At 43.0% G+C, this 24,544-nt stretch overlaps 2 protein-coding genes across 3 annotated transcripts; one reads left to right on the plus strand and one right to left on the minus strand.

Moving 5' to 3' along the window:
• Window positions 1-1,272: 1,272 nt before the first annotated feature.
• Window positions 1,273-13,385, minus strand: cf125 (CF125 protein). Of its 2 annotated transcripts, XM_045705010.1 has the most exons (5): window positions 13,367-13,385; window positions 13,061-13,214; window positions 12,461-12,535; window positions 10,801-10,870; window positions 1,273-1,512 (listed from the first exon to the last, which is right to left on the minus strand). In XM_045705010.1, exons 2-5 carry the CDS (start codon window positions 13,196-13,198, stop codon window positions 1,403-1,405), a joined length of 393 nt encoding a protein of 130 aa, XP_045560966.1. In that variant the 5' UTR covers window positions 13,199-13,214; window positions 13,367-13,385; the 3' UTR covers window positions 1,273-1,402.
• On the plus strand, window positions 13,318-14,617 carry LOC106583555 (mitochondrial import receptor subunit TOM6 homolog). The gene is made up of 3 exons (XM_014167872.2): window positions 13,318-13,642; window positions 13,979-14,103; window positions 14,268-14,617. The coding sequence occupies exons 1-2, from the start codon at window positions 13,539-13,541 to the stop codon at window positions 14,073-14,075; spliced, it is 201 nt and encodes a 66-aa protein (XP_014023347.1). The 5' UTR covers window positions 13,318-13,538; the 3' UTR covers window positions 14,076-14,103; window positions 14,268-14,617.
• Window positions 14,618-24,544: the final 9,927 nt, after the last annotated feature.

A 24,544-nucleotide genomic window follows, 5' to 3' on the forward strand; every position in this document is an offset into this window, starting at 1 on the left:
CTTTGACCATTTTAATTGAAAACCATCACAGAAATTATTTGATATTGAAATAAAAACTGCTGCATTGAACCTTTTAAAGGATCAAACTAAAAAGATTTGGCATGGGTCCTGAGATCCTCAAAAGGTTCTACAGCTGCAACATCGACAGCATCCTGACTGGTTGCATCACTGCCTGGTATGGCAATTCCTCGGCCTCCGACCGCAAGGCACTACAGAGGGTAGTGCGTACGGCCCAGTACATCACTGGGGCTAAGCTGCCTGCCATCCAGGACCTTTACACCAGGCGGTGTCAGAGGAAGGCCCTAAAAATTGTCAAAGACCCCAGCCACCCCAGTCATAGACTGTTCTCTCTACTACCGCATGGCAAGTGGTACCGGAGTGCCAAGTCTAGGACAAAAAGGCTCCTCAACAGTTTTTACCCCCAAGCCATATGACTCCTGAACAGGTAATCAAATGGCTACCCGGACTATTTGCATTATGTGCCCCCCCTCTTTTTACACTGCTACTCTCTGTTTATCATATATGCATAGTCACTTTAACTATACATTCATGTACATACTACCTCAATTGGGCCGACCAACCAGTGCTCCCGCACATTGGCTAACCGGGCTATCTGCATTGTGTCCCACCCACCACATGCCAACCCCTCTTTTACGCTACTGCTACTCTCTGTTCATCATATATGCATAGTCCCTTTAATCATATCTACATGTACATACTACCTCAGTCAGTCTGACTAACCGGTGTATGTATGTATGTAGCCTCGCTACTTTTATAGCCTCACTACTGTATATAGCCTGTCTTTTTACTGTTGTTTTATTTCTTTACCTACCTATTGTTCACCTAATACCTTTTTTACACTATTGGTTAGAGCCTGTAAGTAAGCATTTCACTGTTGTATTCAGCGCACGTGACAAATAAACTTTGATTTGATCAGTTGCTACATCCATTTTTGGACTTATAAATTGATATTGATTCTTGAAGAATATAACTTCTAAATGCCTCATGAGCTTAGTTCAACTGTTGTACCCCATCAGAACCTAAAATATAATCTTGTCTTACTCAATTTTTGTAAACAAACACTATATAGCCTCAAAACAAGGTTAACTATAAGTTTGATATCATGAATGGTCAGTCCTTGCATCCATAGCTCCGTCTATGAATTTGAGAATAGTTAGTTCTCCAGCCCCATCCCTCAGCTTTTTACCGAAACAGGGGAGTCCGCTTTATTTTTTCTACTGCTGATTGCCACTTTAAACATTTCAGTCAGACTTTCTGTGCTCAGTCATTTATTCTGTATGTTAGTTACAATGGCCCTGCTAAAATGACAAGATAAAACATTATTCTTATTTATTTGGTTATTTCTAAGGTGGCTGAAGGGGAAAGAAAACATACAGAAGTGCTACTTGTTCTCAGGAGCCTTCTCAGGGGTGACATCTTGTTTGGTGGAGAATCGCTCCGTGAGAGTTTTCCACAAGCCCTTCTTCTCCTCATCCATCTGCTGCATGTTACCTGAGGTGGAAGAGACGAGGGGTTAGAGAGACATCAGAACCAACCATGCATGTTCAGAACAACACCCTGTGGAGTTCCTTTAGCCTGGGTGCCAGCCTCCTGCTGAAAGAGTGCAGGTGTCTAGACTGCAAAAGGGCCTCCAGGCTAGAGTGCCAGTCTGTTTCTCCTCTTGTAGAAAAAATCTTCTCTGAACATGTTGGTATCCTCAAAGTCCACTAGATGGTGGTATGAGTCAGATTAACACCTATGGTGTCTAAAACTGACAGAAGCGGACATGAAACATTAATACACTATATACACACAAAAGTATGTGGACACCCCTTCAAATTAGTGGATTCAGCTATTTGAGCCACATCCGTTGCTGACAGGTGTTTAAAATTGAGCACACAGCCATACAATCTCCATAGACAAACAATGGCAGTAGAATGGTCTTACTGAAGAGCTCAGTGACATTCAACGTGGCACCGTCATAGGATGCCACCTTTCAAACAAGTCAGTATGTAAAATTTCTGCCCTGCTAGAGCTGCCCTGGTCAACTGTAAGTGCTGTGAGCCACAAAGTGGTAGGCCACACAAGATCACCGATCGGGACCACCGAGTGCTGAAGTATGTAGTGAAGAGTGTAGTCCTTGGTTACAACACACACTACCAAGTTGCAAACTGCCCCTGCAAGCAACATCAACACAAGAACTGTTCGTCTGGAGCTTCATGAAATGGGTTTCCATGGCCGAACTGCAGCACACAAGCCTAAGGTCACCATGCGCAAGCGTCGACTGGAGTGGTATAAAGCTCACCGTCATTGGACTCTGGAGCAGTGGAAACGTGTTCTCTGGAGTGATGAATCACGCTTCAAAATCTGTCAGTCCGACAGACTAATCTGGGTTTGGCGGATGCCAGGAGAGCACTACATGCCCCAATGCATAGTGCCAACTGTAAACTTTGGTGGAGGAGGAATAATGGTCTGGGGCTGTATTTCATGTTTCGGGCTAGGCCCCTTAGTTCCAGTGAAGGGAAATCTTAATGCTACAGCATACAATCACATTCTAGACGACTCTGTGCTTCCAACTTTGTGGCAACAGTTTGGGGAACGCCCTTTCCTGTTTCACCATGACAATGCCCCCATGCACAAAGCGAGGTTCATAAAGAAATGGTTTATCAAATCAAATTTTATTGGTCACATGCAGATGTTAATGCAAGAGTAGCGAAATGCTTGTGCTTCTAGTTCCGACAGTGCAGTAATATTTAACAAGTAATCTAACAATTCCCCAACAAGTACCTAATACACATAAATTTAAAGGAGTGAATGAGAACATGTACATAGAAGTATATGGATGAGCGATGGCCGAACGGCATAGGCAAGGTGCAGTAGATTGTATAAAATACAGTATATACATGTGATATGAGTAATGTAAGGTATGTAAACATTATTAAAAAGTGGCATTGTTTCTACTGTGTAGTGATCCATTTATTAAAGTGTCTAGTGATTGGGTCTCAATGTAGGCAGCAGCCTCTCTGAGTTAGTGATTGCTGTTTAGCAGTCTGATAGCCTTGAGATAGAAGCTGTTTTTCAGTCTCTCTGTCCCAGCTTTGATGCACCTATACTGACCTCTCCTTCTGGATGATAGCGGTGTGAACATTCAGTGGCTTGGGTGGTTATTGTCCTTAATGATCTTTTTGGCCTTCCTGTGACAACAGGTGCTGTAGGTCATGGAGGGCAGGTAGTTTGCCCCCGGTGGCACGTTGTGCAGACCACACCACCCTCTGGAGAGCCTTGTGGTTGTGGCGGTGTGACGTGAGGTACCAGGCTGTGATACAGCCCAAAAGCATGCTCTCGATTGTGCATCTGTAAAAGTTTGTGAGGGTTTTGGGTGACAAGCCAAATTTCTTCAGCCTCCTGAGGTTGAAGTGGTGCTGTTGCACCTTCAACACACTGTCTGTGTGGGTGGACCATTTCAGTTTGTCTGTGATGTGTATGCCCTGGAACTTAAAAACTTTCCACCTTCTCCACTGCTATCCCTTCGAGATCGGTGTGGAAGAATTTGACTGGCCTGACCTCAACCCTTATCAAACACCTTTGGGATGAATTGGAACACCGACTGCAAGCCAGGCCTAATCACCCAACATCAGTGCCCGACCTCACTAATGCTTTTCTGACTGAATGGAAGCAATTCCCTGCAGCGATGTTCCAACATCTAGTGGAAAGCCTTCCCAGAAAAGTGGAGATTGTTATAGCAGCAAAGGGGAACCAACTCCATATTAATGTCCATGATTTCTGAATTAGAAGTTCGACAACCATGTGTCCACATACTTTTGGCCTTGTAGTAGAAGATCTGGTATTATTGAAGAGAAATAGGGAAGTGTATATGTCCTGAAATGTAATTGCATTTTGATTTGGGTTGATTCATCTATTGTAACAAAACTAGACCTATTATGTTATATTCGTTTAGCTCAGGGATGGGCAGTGATGGGGGCCACAAAATCTGAACTCATCATGAGAGGCCACAGTGGCTTGCGGGTCTGCATATCCATACATGCAGTCACAGCTGGCCCTAGCATTTTGTTGGAGGCCCCCCCTCTTCACAGTAGGGGGATATTTTTTTTTAATAGTTAATTTCCTACAATTCTACTACTTTTGCCATAGGGTGGATAACTTGTCTGCAGTTTTGAATATGATATCGGAGTGAGAGTGTCTAACAAAATCAACGCCCTGGTCGGTAATTTGACCATGACTACTACAACTTTAGATAGCTGGCTAGACTAACTTACCAATCTTAAAAATGTTAGCTAATTGAGTGAGTCAGAAACCACGATTCCATCCACAGTTTTTATGCAAGTAAAGTCATACCATATAAAATTAAATAATAACAGAAGAGATGGAAAAAGGAAGATTTGGTACAATTTCATAAATGCCGATAGATCATTTGTTCGTTCGACATGGCAGGATCTTTTTGTGTAGGTAAAATTAATTATGAGAAATGGCGGTGGAAACGGCTTCATGAGCAAATATTTATATACAGTGGCTTGCAAAAGTATTCACCCCATTGGCATTTTTTCCTATTTAGTTGCCTTACAACCTGGAATTAAAATAGATTTTTGGGGGGGGGGGTTGAATCATTTGATTTACACAACATGCCTACCACTTTGAAGATGCAATATCTTTTTTTATTGTGAAAAAAAACAAGAATTAAGACAAAAAAAAATTAAAAATTAAAAAAAAATTGAGCATGCATAAATATTCACCCCCCCAAAGTCAATACTTTGTAGAGCCACCTTTTGCAGCAATTACAGCTGCAAGTTTTTGGGGGTATGTCTCTACAGTGAGGGAAAAAAGTATTTGATCCCCTGCTGATTTTGTACGTTTGCCCACTGACAAAGAAATGATCAGTCTATAATTTTAATGGTAGGTTTATTTGAACAGTGAAAGACAGAATAACAACAAAAGAATCCAGAAAAACGCATGTCAAAAATGTTATAAATTGATTTGCATTTTAATGAGGGAAATAAGTATTTGACCCCCTCTCAATCAGAAAGATTTCTGGCTCCCAGGTGTCTTTTATACAGGTAACGAGCTGAGATTAGGAGCACACTCTTAAAGGGAGTGCTCCTAATCTCAGCGTGTTACCTGTATAAAAGACACCTGTCCACAGAAGCAATCAATCAGATTCCAAACTCTCCACCATGGCCAAGACCAAAGAGCTCTCCAAGGATGTCAGGGACAAGATTGTAGACCTACACAAGGCTGGAATGGGCTACAAGACCATTGCCAAGCAGCTTGGCGAGAAGAAACAGAAAAGAACTGTCAATCTCCCTCGGCCTGGTGCTCCATGCAAGATCTCAACTGGTGGGGTTGCAATGATCATAAGAACGGTGAGGAATCAGCCCAGAACTACACGGGAGGATCTTGTCAATGATCTCAAGGCAGCTGGGACCATAGTCACCAAGAAAACAATTGGTAACACACTACGCCGTGAAGGACTGAAATCCTGCAGCACCCACAAGGTCCCCCTGCTCAAGAAAGCACATATACATGCCCGTCTGAAGTTTGCCAATGAACATCTGAATGATTCAGAGGACAACTGGGTGAAAGTGTTGTGGTCAGATGAGACCAAAATGGAGCTCTTTGACATCAACTCAACTCGCCGTGTTTGGAGGAGGAGGAATGCTGCCTATGACCCCAAGAACACCATACCCACGGTCAAACGTGGAGGTGGAAACATTATGCTTTGGGGGTGTTTTTCTGCTAAGGGGACAGGACAACTCCACCGCATCAAAGGGACGATGGACAGGGCCATGTACCGTCAAATCTTGGGTGAGAACCTCCTTCCCTCAGCCAGGGCATTGAAAATGGGTCGTGGATGGGTATTCCAGCATGACAATGACCCAAAACACACGGCCAAGGCAACAAAGGAGTGGCTCAAGAAGAAGCACATTAAGGTCCAAGAAGAAGCACGTTAATGACTTGGAGAAGATCTGCAAAGAGGAGTGGGACAAAATCCCTCCTGAGATGTGTGCAAACCTGGTGGCCAACTTCAAGAAACATCTGACCTCTGTGATTGCCAACAAGGGTTTTGCCACCAAGTACTAAGTCATGTTTTGCAGAGGGGTCAAATACTTATTTCCCTCATTAAAATGTAAATCAATTTATAACATTTTTGACATGCGTTTTTCTGGATTTTTTTGTTGTTATTCTGTCTCTCACTGTTCAAATAAACCTACCATTAACCTATTTTGGGGAGGTGGGATGCTTTTAGAACAGTTGGAGCCCCCTGGATTGACGAATTTAAGCATTATATGACTCAAAGGCAAGTGTAAATAATGCAAAAGAGGTGGCAAACAAGGTGGCAAACAACAGTATTTTCACGGCTGGATAAAAAACGTACCCGATTAAAACTGGTTACTACTCTTGCCCAGAAAAGAGAATATGTATATTATTAGTAGATTTGGATAGAAAACACTCTGAAGTTTCTAAAACTGTTTGAATGGTGTCTGTAAGTATAACAGAACTCATATGGCAGGCAAAAACCTGAGGAAAAATACAAGCAGGAAATGAAAATCTTGTGCCTGTACTTTTTTCAAGTCATTGCCAATGGAACACACAGTGACTAAGGATTCATTTTGCACTTCCTAAGGCTTCCACTAGATGTCAACGGTCTTTAGAAAGTTGTTTGAGGCGTCTACGATGAACAGAGACCGAATGAGAAGGCTGGGAAGTTGGTCACCCAGGCAAGGACATCACTTCATTGGGGCACGTTCACGAGGGAGGATCCTCTATTCCAAAACGTTTTTCAAGACACAGGAACCGTCCGGTTGAAATACACTGCTCAAAAAAATAAAGGGAACACTTAAACAACACAATGCAACTCCAAGTCAATCACACTTCTGTGAAATCAAACTGTCCACTTAGGAAGCAACACTGATTGACAATACATTTCACATGCTGTTGTGCAAATGGAATAGACACCAGGTGGAAATTATAGGCAATTAGCAAGACACCCCCAATAAAGAGTGGTTCTGCAGGTGGTAACAACAGACCACTTCTCAGTTCCTATGCTTCCTGGCTGATGTTTTGGTCACTTTTGAATGCTGGCGGTACTTTCGCTCTAGTGGTAGCATGAGACGGAGTCTACAACCCACACAAGTGGCTCAGGTAGTGCAGCTCATCCAGGATGGCACATCAATGTGAGCTGTGGCAAGAAGGTTTGCTGTGTCTGTCAGCGTAGTGTCCAGAGCATGGAGGCGCTACCAGGAGACAGGCCAGTACATCAGGAGACGTGGAGGAGGCTGTAGGAGGGCAACAACCCAGCAGCAGGACCGCTACCTCCGCCTTTGTGCAAGGAGGAGCAGGAGAAGCACTGCCAGAGCCCTGCAAAATGACCTCCAGCAGACCACAAATGTGTATGTGTCTGCTCAAACGGTCAGACACAGACTCCATGAGGGTGGTATGAGGGCCCGACGTCCACAGGTGGGGTTGTGCTTACAGCCCAACACCGTGCAGGACGTTTGGCATTTACCAGAGAACACCAAGATTGGCAAATTCGCCACTGGCACCCTGTGCTCTTCACAGATGAAAGCAGGTTCACACTGAGCACGTGCCAGACGTGACAGAGTGGAGATGCCGTGGAGAACCTTCTGCTGTCTGCAACATCCTCCAACAAGACCGGTTTGGCGGTGGGTCAGTCATGGTGTGGGGTGGCATTTCTTTGGGGGGCCGCACAGCCCTCCATGTGCTCGCCAGAGGTAGCCTGACTGCCATTAGGTACCGAGATGAGATCCTCAGACCCCTTGTGAGACCATATGCTGGTGCGGCTGGCCCTGGGTTCCTCCTAATGCAAGACAATGCTAGACCTCATGTGGCTGGAGTGTGTCAGCAGTTCCTGCAAGAGGAAGGCATTGATGCTATGGACTGGCCCGCCCATTCCCCAGACATGAATCCAATTGAGCACATCTGGGACATCATGTCTCGCTCCCTCCACCAACGCCACGTTGCACCACAGACTGTCCAGGAGTTGGCGGATGCTTTAGTCCAGGTCTGGGAGGAGATCCCTCAGGAGACCATCCGCCACCTCATCAGGAGCATGCCCAGGCGTTGTAGGGAGGTCATACAGGCACGTGGAGGCCACACACACTACTGAGCCTCATTTTGACTTGTTTTAAGGACATTACATCAAAGTTGGATCAGCCTGTAGTGTGGTTTTCCACTTTAATTTTGAGTGTGACTCCAAATCCAGACCTCAATGGGTTGATAAATTGGATTTCCATTGATTATTTTTGTGTGATTTTGTTGTCAGCACATTCAACTATGTAAAGAAAAAAGTATTTAATAAGATTATTTCTTTCATTCAGATCTAGGATGTGTTGTTTAAGTGTTCCCTTTATTTTTTTGAGCAGTATATTACTGAATCTTCACGTTCTAAAGGCCCTAAAGATTGATGTTTTACAACGTTTGACATGTTTGAACGAACGTAAATTATTATTTATTTTACTTTCGTCGTCACATTTTCCGCGCGCTTCCTACATTCGGAGTAGCTGAACTGAACGCGCGAACAACAAGGAGTTATTTGGACATAAATTAGGAACTTTATCGAACAAAACAACATTTGTTGTGGACCTGGGAATCCTGGAAATGCCTTCTGATTAAGATTATTAAAGGTAAGTAAATATTTCTAATGCTATTTATGCATTTAGATGACTCCAAAATGGCAGCTATCTGTATTGCGTAGTGTATTTTTCTGAGCACAGTACTCAGATTATTGCAAAGTGTGCTTTCCCAGTAAAGTTATTTTGAAATCTGTCAATGCGTTTGCATTCAGGAGATGTTAATCTATAATTCTTTGAATAACAGTTTAATATTTTACCAACGTTTATGACGAGTATTTTTGTAAATTGTAGTGATGATTCACCGGAAGTTTTGAGGGAAATACATTTTCTGAACGTCACGCGCCGATGTAAAATGCTGTTTTTAGATATAAATATGAACTTGATAGAACAATAAATGCATGTATTGTCTAACATAATGTCCTAGGAGTGTCATCTGATGAAGATTGTCAAAGGTTAGTGCATCATTTTAGCTGGTTTTCTGCTTTTGGTGACACCTGTCCTTGCATTGAAAATGGCTGTGTGTAATTTTTTGTCTATACTGTCCTAACATAATCTAACTTTATGCTTTCGCCGTAAAGCCTTTTTGAAATCGGACAACGTGCTTGGATTAAGGAGATGTTAATCTTTCAAATGGTGTAAAATAGTTGATTGTTTGAGAAATTGAAATTAATAGATTTTTGCTATCTTGTCAAGCAATCCCGTTACCTGGATGAGAACGGGAAGGGGGTCCCCTAGAGGATAAAGCCTAGGTCTGTGGAGTGTACGGCTTAAAGTGGTCCTATGGACAGATACTCCAATCTCCGCTGTGGAGCTTTGCAGCTCCTTCAGGGTTATCTTTGGTCTCTTTGTTGTCTCTCTGATTAATGCCATCCTTGCCTGGTCTGTGAATTTTGGTGGGTGGCCCTCTCTTGGCAGGTTTGTTGTGATGCCATCTTCTTTCCATTTTTTAATAATGGATTTAATGGTGCTCCATGGGATGTTCCATTTTTTTTTTTATAACCCAACCCTGATCTGTACTTCTCCACAACTTTGTCCCTGACCTGTTTGGAGAACTCCTTGGTGCCGCTTGCTTGGTGGTGCCCCTTGCTTAGTGGTGTTGCAGACTCTGGGGCCTTTCAGAACAGGTGTATATATACACACTGAGATCATGTGACAGATCATGTGACACTTAAATAAAGTCCATCTGTGTGAAATCTAACTAATTATGTGACTTCTGAAGGTAACTGGTTGCACCAGATCTAATTTAGAGGCTTCATAGCAAAGGGTGAATACATATGCACGCACCACTTTTCCATTTTTTATATTTTTGAAACAAGTAATTTTTTCCATTTCACTTCACCAATTTAAACTATTTTGTGTATGTCCATTACATTAAATAAAAATAAAAATCTATTTAAATTACAGGTTGTAAATCAACAAAATAGGAAAAACACCAAGGCGATGAATACTTTTGCAAGGCAATGTAATAACCATCAAATAGAAGTAAACATATTGCCCATCCCACTACGACTCGGGAAACCTTGTAGTTTATTAGGCTACAGATTAAACAACTTATGATGAACTTCACTGGGTGGTGAAAGTGCAAGGTGATCTTGATGGTTTTTTCCAACAAATATCAAGGGTCTGATTCTGGTGACAATTGATACTTGACTGCCATTTGAAAAAAGATATATATTCTTGCTCATTCATAATAACCTCATTATGTAGACTACCCTACACGCACTGTATCTGCAAGCTGATGGCTAGAGCACATGTGATGTAACCAGAGTAGGCACATTTGATACATTTGGATTTGCTACTACCGACAGTTTGTGACAAAACTGTTGGTAGAGTTGAAAATGTGATGGAAACACATTGAACTTTAGATTTTTATTCGGTACATGAAAACTTAAGCGAAAAAGAAGTTTGCGTGCATAACATCATCAGGGACTGATTTGGATGTGCAAGAGGTCGGTTTGGTGCAAAGACCACTGGTGGGAATATGCGCATGTTTTCTTTATTCAGATTTTAGAATATTCGCATGAAACTCTGTCGCCAATTGGATGGAATCCTAGCAAGTGACTGACATAAGAGAAACTGCTTGTGAATTGATCTGCGGGCCTACAAAAGCACAGGCCACCAGTTGCCCATCCCTAATGTATCTGCATGCATAAATAATGAATGTGATGTACTTGGGACTGTGTGCCCATACCTGTTGCTAATAGCATTCTACATTCTTCCACTGTGACACCTGTAAAACTGGTATCTCTTGTGCGGGGGAACTGTGAACAGATATTACAGGAGTTAGAGGCAATGATAACCCTCATTGACACACAACTTCATCAATTGGCTTTCTCCAAGATCTTTCATAGCTGCTGCAACAAGCAAATGCACTTGTAATGAACAGACATCGCTTTGTGTATGGTCATTGCTGTGGACTATAGCTCTTGAAAACCCTTCTCCATATGTAGGGTTTTCAGCCATTACATTCCCCCACATTTGGCTCTGTAAACTACAATTCCGACGTTCTGTTTAACGTTTAGAAACGTCAATAATCATTGCTTTCTAAATGGTTTTCGAAATGTGCTGATATGCCTCTTATCGTACATGTCAGCGAGAAAGAATATTTCAAATAAAAAAAGATACATTTACTCTAGCTGTTTTACAAAGATCCATACACGTTGTGCCTCCAGTTGATGAACTACACTTCCTCTCCAGTTAGCTTACACACAGGTGTTCGGAGCACACTAGATAGGCTGCCACCTGTGCTAAATAGCTATGTCTTTACTCTGTCTATATGAAAGATACGTTCCCATAGCCGCGGGAAGTAGGGGTGCTGCAGCACCCCCTGAAAAAATCTGAATTTAAAAAATATATTTATAAAATTAAAAAGTACTGCACTGGGCCTTTACTAGTATTAGCAGACCGATATAAACGTCTGTAGCACAGGCCAAAAAAATGTTTTACGCATCTCCACTTTGGCAAAAAAGGTAGTTGTATATAACAGTATCTTGCAGGATACAATAGTTGGAATTGTAAGTGTTGTTGCCCTGACCCTTTCTCTGTGATTCTGGATACAGAACAAACCCCTGTCCTCAAACATTTATATCAAAAGGTGCAAAGTTATGGGCAAAGACACAAATCACCCCATCAAATTAAATATTTGTCTTGATCAAATAACAAGGAAAACAACCACTTTTTGTGCAGTATTAATTTACCATCCTTACAAACCACAATGTAAATGTACATTACTGTATTGTACATAGGTTGGTCATCTAGGTTTGTACCTATAGACTTACATTTACGTCATTTAGCAGACGCTCTTATCCAGAGCGACTTACAAATTGGTGCATTCACCTTATGATATCCGACTTGCCATCACCATGAAGAAAAACAATGCACAATACAGTAATTCAGTACATTGAGATGTCAAGTGGTCTGTGATGATGTGGCTCAGTTGGTAGAGCATGGCGCTTGCCATGCTAGGATTGTGGGTTCGATTCCCAGTATGAAAAAGTATGCACTCACAACTGTAAATTGCTCTGGAAAAGAGTGTCTACTAAAATGGAAGAAATTAATAGACCATTTCAGTTCACATAGAAATAACTTGCATTTGCTAAGTATTTCAAGAAACTGGAAAACATATCAAGCAAGTACATTTATATTCCACAAGTACTTTGAGATTATCGGTTTTGTAAAGAATTATCAGACTGAAGTTACACATGCTGATAAACACTCAAATATATTTTGTTAAATATAAATTGCACTGGGCCTTTACTAGTCCTGTATTGATGGACCGATATAGACTTCTTCAGCTCAAGCAAATGTTTATTTAAATTTTTGGGGGGGATGCAGTGTAAGTGAATACTTACTCTTTCTCGGTATACATTAGTGTTGATTCGGGCCAAGCTTTCATATATTTGATCACACTTCTCTGGATCAGAGAGCTGTCAAGAAAGATCAGATCAGTTCATAGGGGGTCCATGCAATATAACCTAGAAACTATCCACATACAGATACTGTTATATGGGATTGTTTTTAAGATTTAGAGGCTCAATCTGTAAAATGTCCTGCAATTTCAAAATAAGTGTTTTTGTAAAGGAATAATGCATTTTTTTCAAAATACGTCTAAACCCATCATGTTGATCATAGGTTAGGCTGCATTTCCTCCTCAATCTCCTTCGTTAATTTACCAAGCAGTAGCGGGGGGTATGGTTTTCAAATTAATTGTATGTTTTTGTAAGTGAACCACCCCCCTGTGCTGCTGCCATCACTGCACGATTGTCGTGTCTCACCACAACTCAATTACATCGCTTGACTATAGCTCTATACTTTGATTTACATTGCTAAACATGTTTGTTTTGCATGTAACTACAAGGTCGATATGGACGGGTGCCCCATCATCCTAGCTAAAGATAACTAGCCACATTGGTTGACGTTCTCGTCCGACATTGTAAGTGGATTAGCTCTACCTGTGTGTTTTCACCTTCACGAAAGGCATGGGTTACTCTCTGCCGTAGAAACGTTCCTAAATCTCGGCCTTTCTTTGATTCGTCCCGTGGCCATTCTTCGCAGAGTTTCAAGAACCGACGATACCGTGCTGCAGACATGTTCTGTTATGCAACGCTAAAAACAACACGAATAGATAAAGATATTAATGAGCAACCTGAGTATGGCCGCTATCGGCGACCGTAGTTTTTTAGACCTGTTGTTAATGCTATCTCACATCCTTGGGACGTCCTTAACCCTACCCTAAGCAATATTTATCCTTCCCTAACCTTTGCCCTTAACCATTTGAAATGTCGACTTCAATGGGGTAGGGACATCCCAACGATCCCGGATAGCATGGACCCTGGTGTCTTTCGTCGATGGTGTTACATGTCAATTCTTCCCCAAATTGGAAAAACTATAATTTAGCATCAAGGCAAGCGCTCACATTAAACATTTAAGATGAGCGCAGCTGGGAAAAAGGCTATTGGGGCACCGGTTTATGGTGTCGTAGATTGGATCAGTGCCACATGTCGACTTGCTACAGATAGAAATGATTTCAGAAGGTATGGGCCATATGGCTAAACATTCCTATTTCAAATGCAACGTGTTTCACGTATCATGTTAGCTAGCTAGCCAGCCAACTAGCTAACTTCTTTGCCAAACATGCACATGCTTTGCCCTTGGATATACCGGTATCAACAGCCCTGAGATAATTGCTCAGCAGTCCCTTGCTAGCATAACATTATCTGGAAACTAGGAGGGGTCCCCCCCCCCCCAACTCAACTGTCATTGAGTCAACGTGTAACTCAATTAATGAATATCTCCAGTGGTTTATTCATAACGATCCAATAATTGTATATAGTTATATGAATTCGTTACTAATCGATCTGTTTCTGTAGGAACCTACTGGTCAACCTGGGACTCTTTGCAGCTGGAGTTTGGGTTGCCAGGAATCTCTCAGATTTTGACCTGATGTCACCTCAACCAATCACCTAGTGCAAGAACAGGATGGATATCATGAGAGGTACAGGACAGGCCATTAACCTCAAATCAGAATTCATGTTTGATTACTATTGGTATTACTGTGTAAATTACTTGTATTCTTTCTGTAAAATGTGTAATATTGGTTGTTGCCAGTTGAATGTGGAATTAACAGAATAATCCATTTCTCTCATATTTTGTTTTCAGGTGTCTCAGACCAAAATGTCAGTCATAAGGGACAAGATCTTGGGCTTGTTTGACATTGCAGGTGACTGCCGAGTGACTGATCTGCAAAGGACCTTGCATCATAAATAACATCTTGTTATATTATTTGTAGGTCAGTCAGGTCAATTTACCTATGATACATTAGGGTTTTGATCCTCTCGAACGTGGCCATTTACTTTATATTTACTGTGTTGGCACAAAATCATTGTTGGTGATAGTCTGCAAACTGGTGTGCCTGCTTATTACATTATTAAAACTGTATGACATTTCTTTCAGTATCTCAACAGTTTATGTACTTGTTAACTTAACGCAGTAAATAACCATGTAAATAAGTGCTTTGACATTCTTTGTATCTTAAAAGTGCTAGAGAGAACTTAAACTGAGCTAGGTATGAATTCAAACAATCATATTGAAATTCTTCAAGAATGAAACAGTCAGGGCACGCCCACTCAACCATGGTCAAGCAAAGGGTGTGCACCATGCTCCAGCTGCTGGTATCAACCAATGATATATAAACCCTGGATTGCTGATGCTATGTATTGGCCAATGAGATCCTTCGAAGCCACCGGTTGGTCATATAGCACTCCCAGAAGGAGCAGTCCTCCAAAGGAATTAATGGAATTCTACAGTATTTCAATTAAATATTTAATGGACAAAATTACATGTATTTTGTTGTTCTGGTATTGGGGTAAGATAATGACATATTTTACATGCTTGTTCTGATTAAGCAATAGAACTGGCCTTCTTTAGACTAATTGAGTATCTGGAGCATCAGCGTTTGTGGGTTTGTTTACAAGCTCAAAATGGCCAGAAACAAAAAAAACGTTCTTCTGAAACTCGTCAGTATATTCTTGTTCTGAGAAATGAAGGCTATTTCATGCAAGAAATTGCCAAGAAACTGAAGATCTCGTACAACACTGTGTACTACTCCCTTCACAGAACAGCGCAAACTGGCTCTAACCAGAATCGAAAGAGTGGGAGGCCCCGGTGCACAACTGAGCAAGAGGACAGATACATTGTGTTGAGTGTTTGAGAAACAGACACCTCACAAGTCCTCAACTGGCAGCTTCATTAAATAGTACCCGTAAAACACCAGTCTCAACGTCAACAGTGAAGAGGTGACTCCGGGATGCTGTCCTTCTAGGCAGAGTTCCTCTGTCCAGTGTCTTCTTTTGCCCATCTTAATCTTTTCTTTTTATTGGCCAGTCTGAGATATGGCTATTTCTTTGCAACTCTGCCTAGAAGGCCAGCATCCCGGAGTCTCCTCGTCACTATTGAAGGGAGTGGTACACAGCATTGTACGAGATCTTCAGATTCTTGGCAATTTCTCGCATGGAATAACCTTCATTTCTCAGAACAAGAATAGACTGACTATTTCAGAAGACAGTCCTTTGTTTCTGGCCATTTTGTGCCTGTAATTGAACCCACAAATGCTGATGCTCCAGATACTCAATTAGTCTAAAGAAGGCCAGTCCTATTGCTTAATCAGAACAACAGTTTTCAGCTGTGCTAACATAATTGCTAAGGGTTTTCTAATGATCAATTAGCCTTTTAAAATGATAAACTAGGGTTAGCTAACACAACGTGCCATTGGAACACAGGATGGCGCCGGAAAAGAAGGCTGACGTTATACATGTCCCCAAACGATTGTGTTTTTTGTTTGTTTATTTGCGTTGTTTGTAACTTATTTTGTAACTAATTTTGTACATAATGTTGCCGCTACCGTCTCTTATGACCGAAAATAACTTCTGGACATCAGGACTGCGATTACTCACCACAGACTGGCAGAATCCTTTTTTTCATTTAACGAGTCTGACGAGCCTGACGCGAATTATCTACTGCTTTCTCGAGAACAGGCCCAGATCCCCGTGATTTGCGTGGAGAGGAGGCGGAGAAAAAGGGGCCAGAGGGCGGGCTGTCTAATGAGAATTCATAGGCGAATAAACCTCCACTTCCTTCCATTCTGCTGGCAAACATGCAATCTTTAGAGAATAAAATAGATAACATACGCGGGAGATTAAACTACCAACGGGACATTCAAAACTGTAATATCTTATGCTTCACTGACTCGTGGCTGAACGACGACACTATCAACATACAGCTGGCTGGTTATACGCTGTAAAGACAGGATAGAACAGCGGCGTCTGGTAAGACAAGGGGCGGCAGACTTTGTATTTTTGTAAATAACAGCTGGTGCACGATATCTAAGGAAGTCTCAAGCTATTGCTCACCTGAGGCAAAGTATCTCATGATAAGCTGTAGGCCACACTATCTACCTAGAGAGTTTTCATCTGTATTTTTCATAGCTGTTTGCATACCACCACACACTGAGGCTGGCACTAAGACAGCATTGAATGAGCAGTTTTCCGCCATAAGCAAACAAGAAAACGCTCACCCAGAGGCGGCGCTCCTAGAAGCCGGGGACTTTAATGCAGGAAAACTTAAATCCATTTCACCAAATTTCTATCAGCATGTTAAATGTGCAACCAGAGGGAAAAAAACTCTGGACCACCTTTACTCCACACACAGAGACGCATACAAAGCTCTCCCTTGACCTCCATTTGACAAATCTGACCATAATTCTATCCTCCTGATTCCTGCTTACAAGCAAAAATGAAAGCAGGAAGCACCAATGACTAGATCAATAAAAAAGCTACAGGACTGTTTTGCTAGCACAGACTGGAATATGTTTCGGGATTACTCCGATGGCATTGAGGAGTACACCACATCAGTCATTGGTTTCATCAATAAGTGCATCGATGATGTCGTCCCCACAGTGACAGTATGTAAACTCAGCAAAAAAAGAAACGTCCCTTTATCAGGACCCTGTCTTTCAAAGATAATTTGTAAAAATCCAAATAACTTCACAGATTTTCATTGTAAAAGGTTTAAATACTGTTTCCCATGCTTGTTCAATGAACCATAAACAATTAATGAACACGCACCTGTGGAACAGTCGTTAAGACACTAACAGCTTACAGACAGAAGGCAATTCAGGTCACAGTTATGAACATTTAGGACACTAAAGAGGCCTTTCTACTGACTCTGAAAACACCAAAAGAAAGATGCCCAGGGTCCCTGCTCATCTGCGTGAACGTGCCTTAAGCATGCTGCAAGGAGGCATGAGGACTGCAGATGTGGCCAAGGCAATAAATTGCCATTTCTGTAAGGCAGAGCTACAGGGAGACAGGACGGACAGCTGACCATCCTCACAGTGGCAGACCATGTGTAACAACCCCTGCACAGGATCAGTACATCCGAACATCACACCTGCGGGACAGATACAGGATGGCAACAACAACTGCCCGAGTTAAACCAGGAACGCACAAATCCCTCCATCAGTGCTCAGACTGTCCGCAATAGGCTGAGAGAGGCTGGAATGAGGGCTTGTAGGCCTGTTGTAAGGCAGGTCCTTACCAGACATTACCGGCAACAACATCGCCTATGGGCACAAACTCACCGTCGCTGGACCAGACAGGACTGGCAAAAAGTGCTCTTCACTGACGAGTCGCGATTTTGTCTCACCAGGGGTGATGGGTCGGATTCTCGGTTATCGTCGAAAGAATGAGCATTACACCGATGCCTGTACTCTGGAGCGGGATCGATTTGGAGGTGGAGGGTCCGTCATGGTCTGGGGGCGGTGTGTCACAGCATCATCGGACTGAGCTTGTTGTCATTGCAGGCAATCTCAACGCACTGCATTACAGGGAAGGCATCCTCCTCCCTCATGTGGTACCCTTCCTGTAGGCTCGTCCTGATATGACCCTCCAGCATGACAATGCCACGAGCCATACTGCTCGTTCTGTGAGTGATTTCCTGCAAGACAGGAATGTCAGTGTTCTGCCATGGCCAGCGAAGAGCCCGGATCTCAATTCCATTGAGCACATCTGGGACCTGTTGGATCGGAGGGTGAGGGCTAGGGCCATTCCCCCCAGAAATGTCCGGGAACTTGCAGGTGTCTTGGTGGAAGAGTGGGGTAACATCTCACAGCAAGAACTGGCAAATCTGGTGCAGTCCATGAGGCGGAGATGCAGTACTTTAAGCAGCTGGTGGCCACATCAAATACTGACTGTTACTTTTTTCTGTTACTGTTACTGACTGTTACCCCCCCCCCACCCTTTGTTCAGGGACACATTATTTCATTTCTGCTAGTCACATGTCTGTGGAACTTGTTCAGTTAATGTCTCAGTTGTTGAATCTTGTTATGTTCATACTAATATTTGCAAGGAAAATAAACACAGTTGACAGTGAGAGGACGTTTCTTTTTTTGCTGAGTTTATATACCCTAACCTGAAACCATGGATTACCGGCAACATCTGCACTGAGCTAAAGGCTAGAGCTTCCGATTTCAAGGAACAGGACTAACCCTGAAGCTTATAATTTATCCCTCTATGCCCTCCGACGAACCATCAAACAGGAAAAGCGTCAATACAGGACTAATATCGAATTGTACTACACCGGCTCTAACGCTCGTTGGATGTGGCAGGGCTTGCAAACCATTACAGAATACAAAGGGAAGCACAGCCAAGAGCTGCCCAGTGACACGAGCCTACCAGACGAGCTAAACTACTTCTATGCTCACTTCGAGGCAAATAACACTGAAACATGCATGAGAGCACCAGCTGTTCTGGAAGACTGTGTGATCACGCTCTCCGCAATCGATATGAGTAAGACCTTTAAACAGGTCAACATTCACAAGGCCGTAGGGCCAGACGGATTACCAGGACGTGTACTGCAAGCATGCGCTGACCAACTGGCAAGTGTCTTCACTGACATTTTCAACCTCTCCCTGTCTGAGTCTGTAATACCAACGTGTTATAAGCAGACCACCATAGTGCCTGTGTCCAAGAACACTAAGGTAACCTGCCTAAATGACTACCGACCCGTAGCACTCACGTCTGTAGCCATGAAGTGCTTTGAAAGGCTGGTCATGGCTCACATCAACACCATTATCCCAGAAACCCTAGACCCACTCCAATTTGCATACCGCCCCGACAGATCTACAGATGATGCAATCTCGATTGCACTCCACATGGCCCATCACTGGGGCCAAGCTTCCTGTCATCCAGGATCTCTATACCAGGCAGTGTCAGAGGAAGGCCCTAAATATTGTCAAAGACTCCAGCCACCTTAGTCATAGACTGTACTCTGTGCTACCGCATGGCAAGCGGTACCGGAGCGCCAAGTCTAGGTCCAAGAGGCTTCTAAACAGCTTCTACCCCCAAGCCATAAGACTCCTGAACATCTAATCAAATGGCTACCCAGACTATTTGCATTCGCACCCCCCCCCCTCTTTTACACCGCTGGTACTCTCTGTTGTTATCATTTATGCATAGTCACTTTACTAACTCTACCTACATGTACATATTACCTCAACTAACCGGTGCCCCCGCACATTGACTCTGTACCGGTACCCCCCCCTGTATATAGTCTCGCTATTATTATTTTACTGCTGCTCTTTAATTACTTGTTACTTTTATTTCTTATTCTTATCCATATTTTTTATACTGCGTTGTTGGTTACGGGATCGTAAGTCAGCATTTCACTGTATGGTCTACACCTTTTGTATCCTGCGCATGTGACTAATTACATTTTATTTTATTTGATCTGATGGTTGCTGATAATGGGCCTCTGTTCGCCTATGTAGATATTCTATAAAAAATCTGCCGTTTCCAGCTACACTAGTCATTTACAACATTAACAATATCTACACTGTATTTCAGACCAATTTGATGTTATTTTAATCAACAAAAAATGTGCTTTTCTTTCTAAACAAGGACATTTCTAAGATAGCCCAAACTTTTGAACGGTAGTGTATGTCATTATTTTACATCCATATAGTGGGGACAGTAACATTAGTACTTTCACATTTTTTTACTTTTAAGGAAAATATCTTTATATATATTTTTTAGCTCACATATCATTTAAAAGGATGCATTAATGTGTCCACAATATAATACATGTGGAAAAAAACAAATTTTGACATTAATAAATCCATTTCTATAGCTTCCAAAATATTTTTTACAACGGTGGGGGAGTGCCAAGATGGAGGCACGGTGGCTTCAATATAGTCATCTAGTGTATATATAAGTAATTGGTGTCAACAATGCAATGACCAGCAGTGTTGAATAGTGTGAAGACAGATAGGGGAGACTTGTTTGTGGAGATGATTGTGCTGTTAATGGGATTGGAGAGGATGGGAGTGGTGGTAAGCTTTTGCTGGGTTCCCGCCCATGTGGGTGTGGAAGGTAATGAGAAGGCCGATGTGGTGGCTAAGAGTGCTGTGAGGATAGGGGGTAGTTTTCAGGTCCCACTGGGCCGCAGGGAAGTCAAATCCTTGATCCGGGCAAAAGGGCTTCAAATTTGGCAGAGGTCAATTTATTTGGTTATTCCAAATCATTACTTGTTAAATTTCAAATCATATTTCGTTAAACTTCAAAATAATAAACATTTGAAACAATAAATAATCAGTCAAACTTAAGTTAATCAAATCAAAAGAAAAACAAACAATTACCAAAAAATAAACTAAAAAACAAATGTATTCAATCAAATCACTTTTAACAATTATCAGTCCGTCAATTTGTTAGTCAGTCAGTGAGTCATGGTTGGTCAACGTTGTGTTTTTGTCTTTGTGTTGGGGGAAGGGGTGGGGTCTGAGCTGGCAGTTGCTGGATGAAGGTGGCAGTTGTGATTGGTCGATTCTGTGTCCAGGGTTGGTGCTGGTGTTGAGGCTAGGACCGGGAAAACCTGGGTTGGTGTTGGGGCCGGGTTGGAAATCATGCTGGTGCCAGAGCTGGAAAACCAGGGGTTAGTGTTGGGACAGTGGGCCTGGGAGAAATAGGAACCATGAACCGGGAAACTGGGGATGGTTCTGGGTCGGGATCTGTAGAGGGGAGGAAAGACAAACTGAGGAGCAAGCAGACACACAAGGAAAACCTAGACCAAAAGGTCAATGGTGGTACTTCCCTGTGGCCTGCTCGCTCTGGGTGAAGGTGTAATCTTTGGTTCCTCCTCCGAGCCTTGTCTGGTGCTGGGGCTGCTGGTTACCGGGATCTGGATTCATGCTGGGGCTGGTGCTGGATCTGCAGAGGGGAGGAAGGACAACCTGTGAAGCAAGCAGACACACAAGGGAGCTCTAAACCAGGAGGTAAATTGTGGCACTCCCCTGTGGTCCGCTCGCTCCAGGGGAAGGTCTGGTGTTTAGTCCCTCCTCCGCGCATTGTCTGATGGTCTGGTGCTGGGACTGGCCAATGGGATCTGGATTGGTGCTGGGACTGGTGCTGGATTTGCAGAGGGGAGGAAGGACAACCTGAGGAGCAAGCAGGCACACAAGGGTGCCCTGATGGCACTCCCTGTGTTCTGCTCGCTCTGGGTGAAAGTCTGATGTTTGGTCCCCCCTTCGCCCCATTGTGTTGGTGGATGGTTCATGATTCTGGGCTGGTGCCGGTTCTGTGAGAGTGATAGTGGGAGGTAGGGGTAGCGAGAAATGTGAGAGTGGGGGTAGAGAATGTGTCCATCGGCCTTGGATGGTTCGGGGGGAGTGGTTGGTGGCATGGGGTGTGGAAGAGGAGTGATGCGGCAGTGAGGCTGGACGCTGAAGACTGGAGGACGGGTCTGGGATTTGTCTTGGTCTAGGCGGCTCGGGGGATGGTTTAGATGTGGATGTCCTTCCATCTTGCCAACCCCATACCACCTTCGCCTGGTCAGGGTCTTTGTGGATATCTGTGATGGCGTGATCCCTGAGAAGGAGCGGCAGGGTATCCTAGTGGTTAGAGCGTTGGGCTAGTAACCGCAAGGTTGCAAGTTTGAATCCCTGAGCTGACAAGGTACAAATCTGTCATTCTGCCCCTGAACAAGGCAGTTAACCGACTGTTCCTAGGCCGTCATTGAAAATAAGAATTTGTTCTTAACTGACTTGCCTAGTTAAATAAAGTTTAAAAAAATTGTTTTTAAAAAGGATGGTGATCCTCCTCCTCAGGGAGGAGTCTCACAACTCAATCGCTGGTTGAAAACTGTGTTCTGCCCCTCCCAAAAGATAGAATTTGTAGATAATTGGCCCTCTTTCTGGGACTCACCCACAAACAGGACCAAGCCTGGCCTGTTGAGGAGTGACGGACTCCATCCTAGCTGGAGGGGTGCTCTCATCTTATCTACGAACATAGACAGGGCTCTAACTCCTCTAGCTCCACAATGAAATAGGGTGCAGGCCAGGCAGCAGGCTGTTAGCCAGCCTGCCAGCTTAGTGGAGTCTGCCACTAGCACAGTCAGCGTAGTCAGCTCAGCTTTCCCCATTGAGACCGTGTCTGTGCCTCGATCTAGGTTGGCCAAAATTAAAGATGGCGGTGTTCGCTTTAGCAATCTCACTAGTATAAAGACCTCCTCCATTCCTGCCATTATTGAAAGAGATTGTGATACCTCACATCTCAAAATTGGGTTACTTAATGTTAGATCCCTCACTTCCAAGGCAGTTATAGTCAATGAACTAATCACTGATCATAATCTTGATGTGATTGGCCTGACTGAAACATGGCTTAAGCCTGATGAATTTACTGTGTTAAATGAGGCCTCACCCCCTGGTTACACTAGTGACCATACCCCCCGTGCATCCGGCAAAGGCGGAGGTGTTGCTAACATTTACGATAGCAAATTTCAATTTACCAAAAAAAAAACAATGACGTTTTCGTCTTTTGAGCTTGAAATCTATGCAGCCTACTCACTCACTTTTTATAGCTACTGTTTACAGGCCTCCTGTGCCATATGCAGTGTTCCTCACTGAGTTCCCTGAATTCCTATCGGATCTTGTAGTCATAGCAGATAATATTCTAATTTTTGGTGACTTTAACATTCACATGGAAAAGTCCACAGAACCACTCCAAAAGGCTTTCGGAGCCATCATCGACTCAGTGGGTTTTGTCCAACATGTCTCTGGACCTACTCACTGCCACAGTCATACTCTGGACCTAGTTTTGTCCCATGGAATAAATGTTGTGGATCTTAATGTTTTTCCTCATAATCCTGGATTATCGGACCACCATTTTATTGCGTTTGCAATTGCAACAAATAATCTGCTCAGACCCCAACCAAGGAGCATTAAAAGTCGTGCTATAAATTCTCAGACAACCCAAAGATTCCTTGATGCCCTTCCAGACTCCCTCTGCCTACCCAAGGACGTCAGAGGACAAAAATCAGTTAACCACCTAACCGAGGAACTCAATTTAACCTTGCGCAATACCCTAGATGCAGTTGCACCCCATAAAATTAAAAACATCTGTCATAAGAAACTAGCTCCCTGGTATACAGAAAATACACGAGCTCTGAAGCAAGCTTCCAGAAAATTGGAACGGAAATGCAGTATCGAAGAGCCCTCACTGCTGCTCGATCATCCTATTTTTCCAACTTAATTGAGGAAAATAAGAACAATCCGAAATTTCTTTTTGATACTGTCGCAAAGCTAACTAAAAAGCAGCATTCGCAAATGGAGGATGGCTTTCACTTCAGCAGTAATACATTTATGAACTTCTTTGAGGAAAAGATCATGATCATTAGAAAGCAAATTACGGACTCCTCTTTAAATCTGGGTATTCCTCCAAAGCTCCATTGTCCTGAGTCTACACAACTCTGCCAGGACCTAGGATCAAGGGAGATACTAAAGTGTTTTAGTACTATATCTCTTGACACAATGATGAAAATAATCATGGCCTCCAAACCCTCAAGCTGCATACTGGACCCTATTCCAACTAAACTACTGAAAGAGCTGCTTCCTGTGCTTGGCCCTCCTATGTTGAACATAATAAACAGCTCTCTATCCACCGGATGTGTACCAAGCTCACTAAAAGTGGCAGTAATAAAGCCTCTCTTGAAAAAGCCGAATCTTGATCCAGAAATTATAAAAAACTATCGGCCTATATCGAATCTTCCATTCCTCTCAAAAATTTTAGAAAAAGCTGTTGCACAGCAACTCACTGCCTTCCTGAAGACAAACAATGTATACGAAACGCTTCAGTCTGGTTTTAGACCCCATCATAGCACTGAGACTGCACTTGTGAAGGTGGTAAATGACCTTTTAATGACGTCAGACCGAGGCTCTGCATCTATCCTCGTGCTCCAAGATCTTAGTGCCGCTTTTGATACCATCGATCACCACATTCTTTTGGAGAGATTGGAAACCCAAATTGGTCTACATGGACAAGTTCTGGCCTGGTTTAGATCTTATCTGTCGGAAAGATATCAGTTTGTCTCTGTGAATGGTTTGTCCTCTG

Source organism: Salmo salar, chromosome ssa22 (genome assembly GCF_905237065.1).
Source record: "Salmo salar chromosome ssa22, Ssal_v3.1, whole genome shotgun sequence".
Lineage (NCBI taxonomy): Eukaryota > Metazoa > Chordata > Actinopteri > Salmoniformes > Salmonidae > Salmo > Salmo salar.

Bases quoted from the DNA above. Each gene is read 5' to 3' on its own strand.
- LOC106583555 (XM_014167872.2), top strand. From the start codon at position 13,539: ATGAGCGCAGCTGGGAAAAAGGCTATTGGGGCACCGGTTTATGGTGTC. The intron at 13,643-13,978 runs GTATGGGCCATA...CTGTTTCTGTAG, and splicing joins GATAGAAATGATTTCAGAAG to GAACCTACTGGTCAACCTGG.
- cf125 (XM_045705010.1), bottom strand. From the start codon at position 13,198: ATGTCTGCAGCACGGTATCGTCGGTTCTTGAAACTCTGCGAAGAATGG. The intron at 12,536-13,060 runs GTAGAGCTAATC...CTTTCTTGACAG, and splicing joins GTGAAGGTGAAAACACACAG to CTCTCTGATCCAGAGAAGTG. The intron at 1,513-10,800 runs GTATGGGCACAC...CTTCCACCTCAG, and splicing joins TAGAATGCTATTAGCAACAG to GTAACATGCAGCAGATGGAT.